This window comes from Hylaeus anthracinus, unplaced genomic scaffold (assembly GCF_026225885.1).
Source record: "Hylaeus anthracinus isolate JK02 unplaced genomic scaffold, UHH_iyHylAnth1.0_haploid 11981, whole genome shotgun sequence".
NCBI lineage: Eukaryota > Metazoa > Arthropoda > Insecta > Hymenoptera > Colletidae > Hylaeus > Hylaeus anthracinus.
The window spans coordinates 3,668,215-3,682,795 of record NW_026534329.1 but is presented as its reverse complement, the minus strand read 5'-3'; the positions used below and the strand labels follow the sequence as shown (position 1 = coordinate 3,682,795).

Sequence of the window (14,581 nt, the reverse complement as noted above, 5' to 3'; positions counted from 1 at the left end):
CCCCATTTCCGGCTCCTCCCCGACTTTTGGGACACCCTGTATATGCATTCTATAACATTGGTAATGGTAAAATATTAAAAGAAGTAGAGTAAGATTAATTGAGTAAAGAAGTAACGTTGGCTAAGAGATATTCCTGCATGCACTTGGTGGACAAAGGGTTTTCTATCTCTTTTTAGTCATCGTACGTTTGGAATTCTGATTCCCATACTCTATCGATGATATTTCTATAGGACTCGATCAAAAACTTAATACAAAGTAACGTTAGACTTACTGAAATAGGAATAATGTAGTCACTGTAGGTGAAAATGTTTGGATAATGACCTAATTTTTTAGAAAATTGAACGTTTCGAGTCTCTTACGGACTTTTTCAATCGATTATGCTAATGCTTTGAATGAAACAGGAGAAAAGTAAACGCAATATTAACAAACATAATCAACAAGTAGGAGTTGTTACTTTTGTGTCAATATGCAACGATGAACTACGGCAACCCTGTAACCTTACACATTTGTATAATAATGGATTTGCTCGTATGTAAATAAATAAATAAATAAACAAAAAAGTGTGACAAGCTAATTAATAAACGAAACATTGATCTGGTACCTTTGATTTTTTTTCTTTCAAAGCTGCAATTTCTGCGTAATTCACCCTCGACAATGTAGCAACGAAACTATTTGAAATGCAACCTTTAATGAGAAATATCGTTGTCTCCACCTAGCGGCGCGAGTCCTCACTTCTCGTTGCTCGTTCGTTGGAAATTGACGTGGTAAGAGTGAGTCTTATTTCTGAGGGTGCGAAATTATGCCAAATGTACTAGTCTTGCATTTCTTTGTTCTTTGCATTCATGTAATTTTTGCTTTATATTACGTTGCATTTGCATTTACTTAAATACCTTTATAATTTTTCCATTAAGGATACCAGTAATTGGGGTCCACTGCGCCCCCCCATAGCTCGGGTTCCTCGGGGTTGCTGAGCCCGTACTGTAACTATAATCAAACATATAGTTACAAACCCTGAGGGCATTGATAAGATCCTGACTATTTCTCAACGAATTAGTTATCTATTTCTTATCTATTTCTATCTCGCGGTCTTTTTTCTCCACTCAGTGCCAATTGATATTATGATTCTCTAAGTTAAATTACAATCTTTCGTGTTCTTTTTTTTTTTTTTAATTAGATAGGTTCTTTACATTTCAGAAAATCTCTGAAATGACTGCAACAAAAAGGAAACATATTTTCGTACATCCTATTCAGATATCTCTATAAGCAAGTAATACAGAAGAAGAACTCTAACTATAGAATTTTTTAATTATATTTATTATCCATTATATAGGAAGGTTATTTATATTGGAGTTTAAGTGCTTAATTAGGTAGGAATAATTAGTATGGAACAACAAAGCAGAGAAATAGAGAATGATTTATATTGATAAATTGATTTTCCCCTTCTCCCTTTATTGTTAAAGATATACTATGTTGTAATAGGCATGCAACAGTTGATAGTTTTACTAACAATGTAAACTAGATAGATTATTGCACGAGAACCTTGTCACGCGATGTTGATATGTCGGGGTGTGGTAAATGAACAATAGGTAGTTCCTTCATTGAACCAAGTACAATATGTGTTATGGCAGCTAGTCAAAATCATAATCACATAAAATTACTCCAATTACTTTATTAACATTATATACGATCTATCAAATATTTATATACGGTTGTAATATTAATGCGAACGTAATTTGTCGTCATCTTTTTGTTCTTATATTAAGCTATTAGTCATTTAAAAGTTACAAGACAATTAAAATTATTTCGCGTGTTATTTTGCATGTACATAAAGTATATATGTATATCAGAATACCATGAATCGTATAAAAAGTTCCTCTCTGAATTATTTCGTGACACTGCATAACTGAAATTAATTATCTACATAAATTACAAAGACGTGTTATTTGAATAAAGTTTATAACGCGTTATTCGACAAAGCTTACGTGAATACAAACTATCGTCTTAGATAATTCATGATTACAGTGGGACTTATTGAATTGCAACTAGTAATCGCTTTTAAATACCGCCGATGACTCCACGTACAATTTATTCTCTTTTAAATTAGATATTGGGCTATAAATTGTTATAATTGATATCAATCAACAGTGTCGTCGGTATTAAACGAATAGAATAAATATTAAAAATATCATTTTAATATCGACGACACTTGAATAGCGTAGAATATGCATAGGTTAGAAGTATGATAATTATTGATACACATCACCGTCTGTATGATGTACCTATACGTGTGTCGTTTGATTAAGAATACGCTTCATTTGCATAACAATAATTCTACAGAAAACGCGTTTTAATATGAAAGAATTGTGTTAGTATAGTGTTGCATTGGGGTCAATTTATGCTTAGAGTACAACGGGAGAGAGCAAGGTTAGCCGATATACTGCAATTTTTAATAACATAGAAGTACAATATCAATTATGTAACATATTTGTACATTGAAAAATTAGACGTACCTCACGATCTACACGCTATACCGATTAAACGAAATAGTAATTTACGCAATATTTCACTGTGTGATATTGTTTGAAGATATATTAAATTTAAAAGAAATAGTTGGATTAAGTTGGGCTGACCTATACAGTTATAATTGTTAAAAATATTCGTGGTTACAGATTGTGAATATATCTTAATATATTCCTTGGTCGCTGTAATTTCTTACTTCGTTACGCTACCTCGTTTCTCCTTTATAAATACTCTAAGCCCTTATAAATTGCTTCCTTCTTATAGTTATTATTTTGGTGGTCTATCTTGATCTGCGAAATATTTAGTTGCATTGGGGAAACGTACGGGGTCTGGAAAATCTGGGGTTTCGTATCTACGTGGGTTCAAGCATTCCCTGATAGCCTGACCAAACGCGCGTCTAACACCGGGATCTACGGCTACAGCGACAGCAGCACCGTCAACTTCTTCGACACCCGCTCGAGTTACACCTTCTCGAACTAAACGTTCCATAGACGCTGCTACTACCGAATGATTGGGGGTAGGGCTGACTAATAACTGTGGTTTCTGTTGCTCGTAAAGTTTACGCCGCTTGATAGGCAGTGTACCTATATAGGCATCGCTAAATGTTGCTACTCCACCATTCGCCATTTCCTGCGTTTGCACTTGGCGACGTTGCCTTACTCCATCTTGAGCAATTATTGGTACCCAATCCTAAAACAAAACCAATTTTTATGTGCTTGTTTTTTACGATATAAATATCTATAAGAATAAATAAATAAATATCTATAAATTTACCGAAGGTAATATTGCTTGACCAGGAAATCTTTCTGGAATTTCTTCACTGTCATCGAGCGCAGATGCTTCAGAATTTGTTCTCTCTTCAATAATTTCAGTCTCCATATGCTGAAACGATACAAGGTTGTTCGATTTATTTCATTTTTGATCTGCGTAAACAATAACATGTATAACTAACCTCCACTTCAGATTGTGTTTGCGAACGTTGATGCGCAGGGGCCGAAGGCAACGTTGTTGGTGGGGTGGTGGTTTCATTCTTGTATATTAAAAGTGGAGGAGTTCGCCGTTCCGGGAATCGAATCATAATGTTCCAACGGGATAGAAATACTGCCTTAATCCATCGACGCAGCACAGGATCACAGAGCTCTAATATTTTACTCAAAAAATGTGATATAATCTCCAGCGCAGGTCCAAAACCAATGACATATTGAAGTACACCGAGTGACTTCTTTAAAAATCTAAGAAGAACTTCGCGCGTTTCTTCCCCGAATCTTTCATCGTCGATATCAGAATCGAAAATAAATGACAGAAAGTATTTTATATAACGGCGAAGCAAAGCTTCTATGGTTGCGTTAATATCGATACGCGAACCATTTCTAGTACGAAATGGCACCGTTTCTTCTTGTGGTAAGAAACTTTGTATATGTGGTCTTAGGTTTGGTAACAGTCGTTCTGTGACTTGTTCGTGAAGTGTTTCTGTTGTAGTATTTGGAAAATTATTTTGAAAGAATTCTTGTAATGCCAATCTTTGACGAACAATTGGTTCCAAACTGTCAACTGGTAATCTTGATAGATCTCGTATACTCATATTATCTGAGATTACTGAAATCAAATTTATGAAAAAATTCTCTTCGTTTTCTGGATTCTGCGACGTGAAAAATGGCGTGGAGTTATGTACAGATTCTGGAATTCTGAATCTCATAGTCGTGTTAGCCAAACTTCGAGCCATCTGGCTAGCCCTTGCATCGTCTCCGAGTATACGACGGTTATTAATGTCAAAACCGATGTTACCTAACGGCTGACCTGAAGACCGTAACAGTTGTCGGATTAAATTCCTAGCAGGACGCTCTTGCGATGATATTAAAACTGTGGTATTCGTAGGGCTAGTGTTATTAGTCGTAGTTGAGGTTGTTGCTGTTTGCGGTTGAGACTGAGTTTCGGGCGTAGATGTTCGAGCTGTTCGGGTTCCTTGCGGCGTAGAAGTGACAGTACTAGAAGTTGTGGTCGACGTTCGACGGACATGATGTGAATTGCAAGGAAGAAATGGATCAAAGTCAAGTCCTTGGCCTATACTCATACCAACACCTAAAGAATGCGCCTGTTGATGGAATACATGCGGACGCGAGGTACTCCTGGTTTGCGTTGCTGTAGTAGGATGTGTACCAACGTTGCTTCGTGCTTGCGTACTTTGTCCAGCGTTTGTATTCCCATCAAGTGATGAAGTAACTGTCTGTTGTCCTCCAGTTGGAGGATTCTGGGTTGTAATTGTTGTAGAAGTAATACCACCTTGTACCATGTAACCAGCAGCTTGCATTAAGTTACGTATAAAATCTGGGGGTGGAGCTGAACCCCATGTGAATGAACCGATAGTACCACCTACTCTTCCGCCATTATTGTTATTGTTATTATTATTATTTTCCCCAGTTGGAGGTTGTTCATTTCCTGGTGGAGCGTCCATATTATTTTCAGGACTAACCTCCATTAATACTTCCACGTTATTTGGTAGATTGAAGACTGTACCAAATGGAGATTGCGTTTGTTCTTGCTGTTGCTCAGTTTGTTGAGAAGCAGCTTCGTGTCCCGGTTGCTGATTAGTTTCCTCGGTAGTAGCTTCGTTTGATTCTGATTGTGGAACCGTATTTGCTGAATCAGCGTTCTCTTCGCCACCATTATTGTTATTCGCATTTCGGCCGTGCAAACTAATATGTGCCTAGAAGAAATACGCTATAAAATGATTTCACTACACAAACAAAATTTAAATACCGTGGTTGCTAATCCTTACCTCTACCTGTATTGGTATACCGGGCTGTAAAATAGCCGAGTGTTGAATAATAATTGGTCTACATCGCAAATTTCTAGGTGGTTGCTGGGTCATATCAACAATAATATCGCTTAATGCATGACAAGCATGAGATATGTAGTGTAAGCTTTGGCTTACACCATCCACTATTCTCTGACTTTCTTCCACACCTCCTGCCTAGATGTTAATGATTTTTTTTATTTCAAGTGGTTCTAAAAATAAATTGATTTATACCTGCATTGCATATTAAAAAACATGTACTTACTCCTCGAGGTAAAGAACGGTCGGCAACCATAAGTTGTCGATAATGTTCTATATATGGTCGCAAACTATCTTGGGCATTCAGTAATAGTTCCAATAATTCTGCCATTTGTGGAGGTCGTGGAAGTCTAAAATTAATACATGCATGAATTATGTAACATTATCTTATATTACAAGCTATCTGATAAGCATAAAGCGATCATTACGTGGATTGCCTGGTAGATTGCGCATCGTTATTCGACGTGGATCCTTGTTGTTCAGATTGCGATGGTTGTGGTGGTTGTTGAGCATCTGATTGATTATCATCATTAGCCTCGCTAAGTGGGACTGTTTCAACGCCGTCATCAAAATTTCCTATTCGATAATTTATAATTGTATATAAAAATATGTAGAGATACATTTACATATCTCTGTTCGTACATTTTATGCACTTTTTATTATGTATACAAACCTCTAACTAATGTGACATTGTTTGCTCCAGCTGTAGACAAAGCAGCTGCAATCGCAGCTACTGTAGCTTCTGTTATTCTGGTACCACTAATTGTTCTATCTTCATTGTTACTGAAAAGGACAAACAGTTTATCAATTTACATTCGTTTTAGAAAAATATGTTATATTTCGTAAAACGTTCTTGACTAAAACTGAATTTTCCGTTTTCTTCGTATCTTTAAAGAAATATTAAATCTAGCTTCTTTACTTACAGTTGTTCTCCATCTAATTGTTGAACTTGCACTTGTGGAGTTATTGGTGGTTGGTTATTTTCAACTGTAGTGGGGTTAAGGGGACAATCAGGATCATCAAGTCTTTCTATAAGTGCATTTGCACGTTGAAGCATTCGTCTTGCCAAATTTAAACGACTGCTAGATAAACTATTGCTCAACTGAGGTACTGCCAATCCTATAGAAAACAATAAATCAGGCATATTAGAAAAAAAACTTTCAAAAATATAGATGATATCATACAATAATTAATTACTATACCATGCCCTTCAACAATTTCTGCTGGCACTGCCATTGCACCCAAATACATAGCATTGCCATACATTTGATCATGAATAACTCGAGAGAGTGATCTTTGAAGATTTGGCAAGTATGCTTGAAGATTTTCAAAACCATGATCATTTCCTTGTTGACCTGGTTGAGGTGGTGCACGTTGCACCAAATGTATAACTTTTCCATTAACATCTAAATTATAAATATTTAACTTATTACACAGTTTCAAATGTATATTGTGAATGATTAAGAAACATTTTCGTACCATAATCATTTAACTTTTTGTCATCTTGAAGAACTCTACCACAATAAATAAGTCTTTGTGAATCTGCTGGTACTGATACTGACTCTGCTATATGTTCTTTGAAGCCTCTTACTGTAATTTGCTTTAAAAAGAAATGCAATGAAAATTTTTTTATTTATAATCATTAGTAGTCTGCTATATGTAAATAATTTATTAATAACAAATCAATATCAAACAATTTCATCTTGTTTCTTATGCCTTATACTACTACCCATAATGTTTCCTACTAACTATCATTATTGCATCATATGTTTATACTTTAAGTATCTATATTCGATAGAAAGTTCTGTCCATTTATTCTAATATCTTGTATCAAAATTAAACTTTGTTACACAAATGGTTACATTTAAATACAAGGTTCTTCAAGTAGTTATAACATTGTATCTTTAGCCAGGCTTCTTATAATTATATTCTTATTTAATGCAGATTCCTTTTAGAAACAGGATTATTTGTATTGAAAATTTATTATAAAAATGGTGTACTTTTGCATAAAACTTCATTGTTTTGTGTGTAATCATCTTATGTGTAAGCGTGAATATTTTAAAAATACAAATGTTAATTAAAAAGGAAAGTCACAGTGGGAAGAGGAAATGGTAAGACAATAGCAATTTATTTGACAGTATATAATTTTTATATATTTACATGCAAATTAAAGGATCAAATGGATATAATAATTCATGTCATACTACAATAATCATTACATACATGTAAAGTGTATTGATGAGGATTAAAACATAAAGATCAAAAACATATGAAATGTTTTGCTTGGGAGAACTCTAAATACCTATGAATTTATTTAATATATGTTATTTTACATTTCAAAAGGATTCCAGAGACAGGAGTTATGTGCAAATCTAATATTAAAACAATAATCTAATTACAAAAGTAAAATGGAGAAAGTGTTGTAACATTATACAAGATTGCGAATATGTCAAATACATAAATATGTTTGTTTAATTGTAGATATTGGAATCATTAAGGAATAAACTGCAAGACTGCCATACTGTACACATCTAACGATAATATACGAGTATTGCAAATGATTCGTCAATACGGAACGTGCTATATTGGAAGCCAATGGTTTCTAAAATACACAGTATAAGATATGCGATTAAAAATAGTAATATCAATTGGTGAGACGCCATCGAGAGTATTGTAGGAAATAACGTCGTTGAACTGGTAAATATGTAGAATAAGGATTTGTTGTCCGAAAAAAGAGAAAAAAAATACTTACGTCGTCTTCCAATGAAAAAGCATGGTTTTGCGAATCCAAAGTCTTTACCGTGAGGTCAATCATCGTGGATTGGCCTTAAATGGCACGGCACAGCTAAAATCACAGGAAAACGAGGAATAGTATTAAAACGGGAGGAGGTGCGTAATACGGAATCGTCTTGCTACACTCACGCAAGCACGCAGGTACAAGACTGCAAACGACACTCGGTTATCAACGAGCTAAATAGTAAAGCAAGAGAAATGCACGACGCTAGAACGCACGAAAATATTTGATTTGAACGCGAATTTGTCCGACGATATGAAGAAATTACGTAATAAAATTCTATCGCTCCGACTTTATCGTTGTAATCGTATTTTGTAATGAACCCACCGATGAAATTTTACAAGCGACAGCCGACACGACAAACGTTATTTTACCCAGAATTCTCGCTTTATCCGCGACACTACAGCCAGTGCCAACTCATCGACGAAATTATTCCCTAAACGGAACAAGACCATGGATAAAATGTAAGATAGATTCGTAAATTGAACGAGATTTATATTTCACGAACTGGATTATGATGTTGGTGTTGATGTTTGTTGTTTGTTGATGTTGATGTTTGTTTGTTATTTATTAAAATAACAAAATAAAATACATACTTTAGACACATGTTTGTCTGTAAGCTGAAACCGATAGAAAAGAAATTACATTATTCGATATCATTCAGTTGCTATCAAATGTTGTCACAAGTTTATAATTTGAAGAGAGAAACAAACAGAGCTGTATTAGTCTGCTTCATCGTCATGTAATATCTGCGATGTCGAAGTTCTTGCTATGTCCATTAGATGGCGTTACTGAACAAACAAACGACGAAAGATAAATCGATAATTAGAATTCATTAATTTGAAGTAGCGAATTAAAATAATTATTAGTTAATTGATCGTATATGAAAAAATGTATGTGTACGTAGAACACATATTTTAATATGGAAAGAACATTTTCTTTTTATGTTTTATTTATCTTGTTTTCACGTGCGAAGGTGACTTTAAATAGGTGGGAATCTTTGAATATATTTGAAAATTTAAATTATTCGATCTGTATTCACTCGCAGTCAATTGTATGTCGCGTCAAATACGTTATTGATTCGATCCTTGAATCAATAATTGAATTATTTCATCAATTATTTCGTTATCCAAAATTAATTTCAACACAAGTCGCTAAATTGGACCACACCGAGATAAGAATAATTGTTATTTCATTATGTGCAACTAATTGTGTAACAGTCAATTCCGATATGTGTAATCCGTACGTGACAGATCGCATGAGTGGTTATGAAATGACGATGTTATCAATAGAGTGCCTTCGCGGAATTGGTGTGGCGTGAAGCTTCTAATTTCTTTAAATGATATAATAATATTTATATTGTTTTTTGTATAAATGCATGTATCTTAGATGTATTTAGTAAATGTTCTTCATATTCCAGAGGAATGCATGAACTCAACAAATTTCAATTATCATTCCTGATGGGTGACTAATGTTTCATTATTCAGCTGCTATTCAAACGAGTCATCAAAGACGCGATAGTTATTGATTGGAGGTGGGAATGATCGTGCTGTTATATCAAGGGAGAAATCTGTCGTTCTATCGAGGGCTTGTTATATATGTATATACATATGTATACATATATGAGATATATTATATTTTATGTAGAAGTCTAAACGAAAAACAATAAGGCATAAAGATTCGAACCCACGATCCTCGGATCCACAGTCGACCGCTTTACCTACGCTAGTCCTCTACCCTACGATTCGTGTTGTTGTTTGTCTCATTCTTAGGTATGGGAGCCGCGGATACTACATTGAATTCTAGAGTATACGAGTTACGTAAACATATGGTATTCGTATGTCCCGAGACATTATTATACTATTCACACGATGATGATATTCAAATAATATTCGAATCTAAATTTTAAATCTCTGTCAACATTGAGCAGTATATAAAGGTTAAGACGAGCGAAGAAAAGATCGATATCGCTATATCGTCGTTGTATTTTGTATCGACAGAGTCTTGCAAGGAATATTTGCAAAATTCTTACTGAATGCAGGTTGAAGAAATATTGTTATCAGAAAAAATGCGACACCCCCGTTTGTTTTTAATTTCTCCATGTTTCGAGCTATAGTAGTTCAGTCTCAAGAGCAGTCACTATTACATTTATCGAAGAATGAAAATGATAATCTTAGTCAATAGGAACGACGTAGTTCTAATCTCACTCATTAAGTCGAAATCACTTTACGGTAAATGTTGACTTGTTTATTGACATCGGCGATGCTTATTCCTAAAGAGGATTATAATAGACTTTATAGCCAAATGTAAATAAGAAATAAAAGAAACTTAAAAGTGGAACACAGTTGAATACACTTTCATTCGTTCTAATATTTTTACAAGAGAGAGTAATCTCATGTTAATAGTATTGAAAGTTTCAGTCAGAAGCATTAACTGTTAACAGATTGACCGTCAACAATAAACGCCATCAGTATCTTACAATTGATCACCGGATGCTATATACGAGTAAACAATAAATCCTGACGGTTCGAAAAAAGGACTCTTTAACATAAAACAAATACCAACTTATTATCCAAATACAAAAGTACGAAATTTGATCCAGAAAGTCTGCGAGCAAACAGACCCATTAAAAGCGAGAAAATCGACCATCCCCACGATCGGCCGCGTTAATACTACTACCGCACTGATACCCACTAACACCGTGAAAGTTCTGCAAGAACGTTGCCAGCTTTTTTTCGATTTCGGTATCGAGGCGAGGTCGAAGAGCGACAAACATCGAGAGATTCGATAATCGCCGAGCGTGGCAGCGGAGTCGCGGAATCGACGTTACTTTCTGGTAGATGACGTCGATGATTTGAGGCGGTACCGTCGCGAGGACGTCGAAATCCAAGCAATCTACCCATGGAGATCGCGTGATCCACGAGAAGATGAAGAAGAGAAACGGGAGAAGACTCATGGCAGGCCGATCGCATTATTCATATTAGGGCATCGACTGAGCCACGCGGGTATGCGAGTACACGCGTTCCTTTGTATGCGTATGCACGTGTACGTACTTATATCGGTAGAAGATAATGCGGCCGATCGTGGACTGCAGAAGAATGTTAATGGCGCTTCAGTTTTGTATGCAGGAAGTGACGGCGCGTCCCGTCTCGTACCGTAGCGGGTCCCGGCGCTCCGGCGTCCGAGCAGAAAAAGGCCCAATAAGACCGATAGAACTGAAAAACCAAGAGATTCACCCGTGGCCGTGTCGGACGAAGATAAGAGAGATGCTTCTTTAAATCCCATCGTAAACACACACAGCCAGGGGTTCTCAACGTTTCTCAAAAATCTCGACGCTGTGTGCCCAGGCTACCGTTCCTCGTTTACATGAGAATAAGGAGACGGATAATTAGTTTATCGACGAGGTTAGTGCATAGAGATGTCGAGTTCGTTCGATTTACGGCGATCGTCGTCTATCCGCTGTTCGGATGGTTATTAACTCGACGAGGACTCTTACAAACGCGGAATCATAAATTTCTCCACAGAAAAGGGGTGGAGATGGATAATATATTAGGTTGTCTCGAAAGTTTCTTTCGCGAGTTGCACTCAATTATTTTATGCGGTCGTGTCTATATAAATAGATAATCTAATTTCAGAGATATTCATGTTGTAACAGTAATGGAGAAAAATGAATCGTGCACAGTTCAGTAATGTTACATAAAACATAGAATATCGTGCATGTATTACTTATTAATAAAGCGAAAGAAACTTTTCGGACAACCTAATACTATAGCGTATGATAAAATTGGTGAAATATATTTGAAGAATACATATCGTAACATGAAATATAAAAATAGTTGGATAGACAGAGCATCTCCTTTCCTTCTTCAAAATGAATGGACACGCATTCGTGTTGAAAACACATCGTAGAAACGCGACCAATGAAATTTGGGCACACTTTAGCTCGTCGCTTCTTTCTCGAACCCTTCTGGTATCAGTGTAACGCCAGAAAAAGTAAGGTTTACACGTTGGCCATATGGGGCAAGAAGTAGAGGCGCCAGTCGGAGTTGCAGCTTCGTAATGATGTAGCTATCTCGATTTAGCATGCCTCGCAGTCTTGTCCGTTAGTAGGTACTTAACTTACTTTAGCGGCGCGAGCTTTACCGCTCTTCGCAATAACGACAGGACGAACAAGTAAAAGAAAGAAAACGGAGCGCTAAGAATGCGAAACATACGAGGACAGTCGCAGAAAGGAAATGAATAAGACGGACGACAGTATCGTCGTCAGGATGATCGTTCGTAGTGTGTACACGAGAAAGTGTTTATCTCGATTGATACTTGAATTGAAACGCCAGTTGCGATCGACCACTTGAATTAACCGCCACTTGATTTACCTATTCCCCGTTACGCTACTCGAGATCTCCTCCAGTTAATGAGACGAACAATTAACATTTTGCTGATCGCTTACGAGCACAGTCGTACTCGGACCTGGACATTTTTCATGAATAATAATTTTTTAAATAATGGTATTCTAAACGCCGCTTTAATTCGTAGTTGTTTTCGTACTCGGGATCACTTTCATCACCTGTGACCATTCACGGATCTGAATACACGGGGCTCAAAATTTCAAGTCCAGTTTAGATCAGCTTGGAGTGGCCTACAGTCAATCCCATAAATATTCATATTCTCTACGTCTATTGAAGTTTGACTAAATAAAATAATAGTTTTGACATGTATATATTTATATGTATGTATGTGTTTATGTATATATCTATATGCATGTATATATTTATGTATATATTTATGTATATATTTATGTATATATTTATGTATATATTTATGTATATATTTACATGTATGTATATATTTATGTATATATTTATATGTACATCAACATATTTATACAAACATACACTTGGAAACATCAAACCTGCCATTTAATTTAAACAAGTTTCCTCAATAAGCATTGGGGGTACGAATATTTATGGAACTGACTGTATGTACAAAGTTGAATATCTTGGCCTTCTGTATACTCTAAATCGCTTGAAATTTTCAAGAATTATTATTACTGTCGTACACTTCAAGAAAATATAAAAGGGAGTCGAAAATTTCAAGATTTCTGACCGGTCGTGCCCTTTTTAACGGAAGGGCATCTAGCTGGCCAAAAACAAGGATGGAGAACGTTGCAAATAAAAAGTTGGCCACAAAGGAATATTTCTACCATCGTACCTTAAGAAAACGTAAAAAAAATTCGAAAATTTCAAAGTTTCTGAGTGATCGTGCCCCTTTAACAGAGGGGCAGCTCGTTGGTCGAGAGCAAGGGTCCAGAAGGTCGCGAATAAATAGTTAGTCACGGGCAGCTGTGACTTACAAGAATTCGAAAGGTCGAAGAGGCTTTGACTTATCCGGCGCTACCTTAACGCCTTCTGTATACTCTAAACCGCTACTGGCTGCTGCCACCTTTCCCGTCCTCTTTTCTTCGTTCGCGTCGTTCCTCTCTGACGACGAAGAAAACGAGGAGTTCGCGTGCATGTCTCGAAGCTATGCAACAAGGGGATCCAGGGAAGCTGGAAGGGAGGGATAAACCAATATACCGAGGCCGGTAGCGAAGACTGCGTGACACGTCCGATGCGTGCGTGTGCGTTGGCGCCAGGCCGCATTCTCGCATTCGTTAACCAACACATGGAGTTTTAGTCATTCCGCGCACCAGCTCGTGCCTTGTTACTCCCTTGCCCCAATCCCCCGCGATATTAAGAGCGGTCACGGATCCCAAATTTGCCACCCGCGGGGAGGCGGGGCACGCCGATTTGTCCTCGTTCCGTTTGCACGCCACCGGTACGTGGTAAAATGACCGGTTTCCACCGGCGCGCATCGCGTTTCGGAACAAAGCGGTTCTCGTGAAGAGAATCGTCATCCGCGTCCGCAGGCATGCCGTTCCCGCGAATCGAAACGCGTCGTCTTCGTCATCGACGATGATATAATTCCCGTGCGGGATATAGTTCGATTATCGCGCGTCAAACCTGTCCCCGGAACGCGCCGAAACGAACGATACGCGGAATGATGGATTCGCATAAAACAGTCGGATGGATGGAAGCCCTTTACGAGGTTGTTCTCCAGGGGCTGATAATTCTGCTGGTTTGCTTGCGTATTCAAATTGGTACCAATGAGTCACTTCGTGTTTTAATTATTAGATTGTTAGTATACGAGTTGATACGCGCGACTTGTAAGTCGTAGTTTAGAAGTCGTTGAAGATTGATGGATGTTTGAGCCATTTTTTTTTTACTAAAATTTCTCTTTATCCCACTGAAGATTTAAGTTTCGAAGCACTAAGATCTTGGCGCAGGAATGAATGATCTAGCTTGACCACTGGTATCACATGATATCCAGTTGGTAATGATTCTGTTCAACTATTTATAAAATAATAAATAATTAAAGCGAACAGGACGATCAGTGCA

General features: G+C 36.8%; 2 protein-coding genes across 3 annotated transcripts in view; both read right to left on the bottom strand.

The window, feature by feature from the left end:
* The window catches only part of LOC128885528 (RNA-binding protein MEX3B), a 288,649-nt gene extending 274,309 nt beyond the window's left edge, over positions 1-14,340 (bottom strand). Inside the window, exon 1 of the mRNA XM_054139616.1 lies at positions 14,331-14,340. The gene's annotated coding sequence lies outside the window, so the exon portion shown is untranslated. The remainder of the gene's footprint in view (positions 1-14,330) is intronic.
* LOC128885521 (large proline-rich protein BAG6) lies at positions 1,654-8,545 on the bottom strand. 2 transcript variants are annotated; one of them, XM_054139604.1, is made up of 12 exons: positions 8,276-8,545; positions 8,106-8,198; positions 6,833-6,953; positions 6,556-6,759; positions 6,277-6,472; positions 6,027-6,136; positions 5,782-5,929; positions 5,580-5,703; positions 5,297-5,491; positions 3,473-5,224; positions 3,295-3,402; positions 1,654-3,210 (listed from the first exon to the last, which is right to left on the bottom strand). In XM_054139604.1, the coding sequence occupies exons 2-12, from the start codon at positions 8,166-8,168 to the stop codon at positions 2,788-2,790; spliced, it is 3,444 nt and encodes a 1,147-aa protein (XP_053995579.1). In that variant the 5' UTR covers positions 8,169-8,198; positions 8,276-8,545; the 3' UTR covers positions 1,654-2,787. The 2 variants fall into 2 exon arrangements, with proteins under 2 accessions (XP_053995579.1, XP_053995580.1); XM_054139605.1 differs by having other exon boundaries at positions 8,475-8,537.
* Positions 14,341-14,581: the final 241 nt, after the last annotated feature.